Source organism: Carlito syrichta, unplaced genomic scaffold (assembly GCF_000164805.1).
Source record: "Carlito syrichta isolate Samal-C Ts95f unplaced genomic scaffold, Tarsius_syrichta-2.0.1 Scaffold306175, whole genome shotgun sequence".
NCBI classification, from domain to species: domain Eukaryota; kingdom Metazoa; phylum Chordata; class Mammalia; order Primates; family Tarsiidae; genus Carlito; species Carlito syrichta.
This window is the reverse complement of record NW_007250271.1, coordinates 328,898-330,430: the sequence shown is the minus strand read 5'-3', so window position 1 is coordinate 330,430 and position 1,533 is coordinate 328,898. Positions and strand designations below refer to the sequence as shown.

At 43.2% G+C, this 1,533-nt stretch overlaps 1 protein-coding gene across 1 annotated transcript in view; it reads right to left on the bottom strand.

The window, feature by feature from the left end:
• PHF8 (PHD finger protein 8) overlaps positions 1-1,533 on the bottom strand; it is a 36,588-nt gene that overhangs the window by 9,250 nt on the left and 25,805 nt on the right. Inside the window, exons 2-3 of the mRNA XM_021714958.1 lie at positions 934-1,019; positions 459-567 (exon numbers count right to left, since the gene is read on the bottom strand). Coding sequence (XP_021570633.1) covers positions 459-567; positions 934-1,019 — 195 coding nt within the window. The remainder of the gene's footprint in view (positions 1-458; positions 568-933; positions 1,020-1,533) is intronic.

Here is a 1,533-nt window from a genome sequence, read left to right as displayed (position 1 = left end):
GGTCGAGGCTGCGGTGGCCGGGAGCGGCCACTGCGCTCCAGTCTGGGCGACAGAGTGAGACTCCAACTCAAAAAAAAAAAGAAGAAAAGAAAAATCCTCTTTTGTATTAGGAAAGAAATACATGACCACTCAAACTTTTTTATTTTTTAAAAGAGTTTCTTTTTCTCTATGAGAGAATTAAACTTTCTGATCTTTAAGACTCCTTCTAGTTCCAGAATTTCTTGGGTATATATAAGTACTCTCTCCTGCTTTGGCAAAAACTGCCTCCCAACTACCAAGTTTCTCAGAAACTAAGCAAGCCAGAAGTTCCTTCCCCAGAGGGAACTCAGAGATCCCTGAAGATACTCATAAATGGAAGAGGCACCTAATAGGCAGCCAGTAGGAAAGTTGGGAAAAGATGGGGCCCAGTCTCCCAGAGCCCTGGTGTTCACCAGTCCTCGGGGACAGGGGTCCCTTACCTGTCAAAAGTCCTACTCCGGAGCTCTCGGATGAAAGTGGGGCTCCCAGTCTTCACTGGTTTCCCCTTGTGTATATCATGTCCTTTTGAAGATCCACGGCGCTTTTTCACTAAGCCAGAAAATAACATATGATCATGAGTCAGAATGGCCATGAGTTATGATCCCAAGAACAAAAGCCTCAGTAGAGCTAACAATCTCTTCAAATCTAACAAGCATCTGGAGTCCATGAGGCATTCACAGACTCAGGAAAGTCTGTGAAGATGAGAACTTCCTCTCATTCTTGGAAGGGAGACAGGTGAAGTTATGCACTTTTGCCCTCTCAATAGGACAGCTGCTGGACAGAGGGGTCTGCATAGGCTTCTGCTATTTCCTAGGGAACAAGAACCTGAAGCATTCAGGTAAAGGCAATCACCCTCCCAAGTTTCCTTTCATTTCTCCTCTGGGTCACCTCTGAAAAACCCTAAGATCTACTTACTAATGGAGGGTCCATGTAAGACTTCACAGTTGGGGCAGTGGTAGAGGTCAATGTCAGCAGCCTTCTCTTCTTCAACACCAACGCAACTGGAAAAGAGAAAATCAGCCAAGGTTTATGGAAATTTATTCTTTATAAGGTCCAATACAATAGCTATTAAGTACGTGGGAACTATTTACATTTAAATTCATTAAAATTAAGCAAAATTTAACATGTCTTTCCTCTGTCACACTCAGAACCATACATAGTTAGAGGTCACCATATTAGGCAGACTATAAAACACTTTCGTAAATGCATAAGTTCTACAGGACCACACTGGTCTAAAACAATTATGACTGAGCTAAAATTATACACACAGTAAAGCTTCATAAAGACTCAGAATGGTCAAAGCTGGAAGAGACTCTGGAGAAGCACCGCCCAATAGAAATATAATGTGAGACAAATATGAAGTTTTTATTGTTCAAAAAGTTACATTTAAAAGACAAAAAGGAGCCAGGCTTGGTGGCTCAGCCTGTAATCCCACGTCTTTGGGAGGCTGAGGTAAGTGGATTGCCTGAGCCCGCAGGTTCAAGACCTGCCGGGGCAGCGAGACCTCATCTCTAC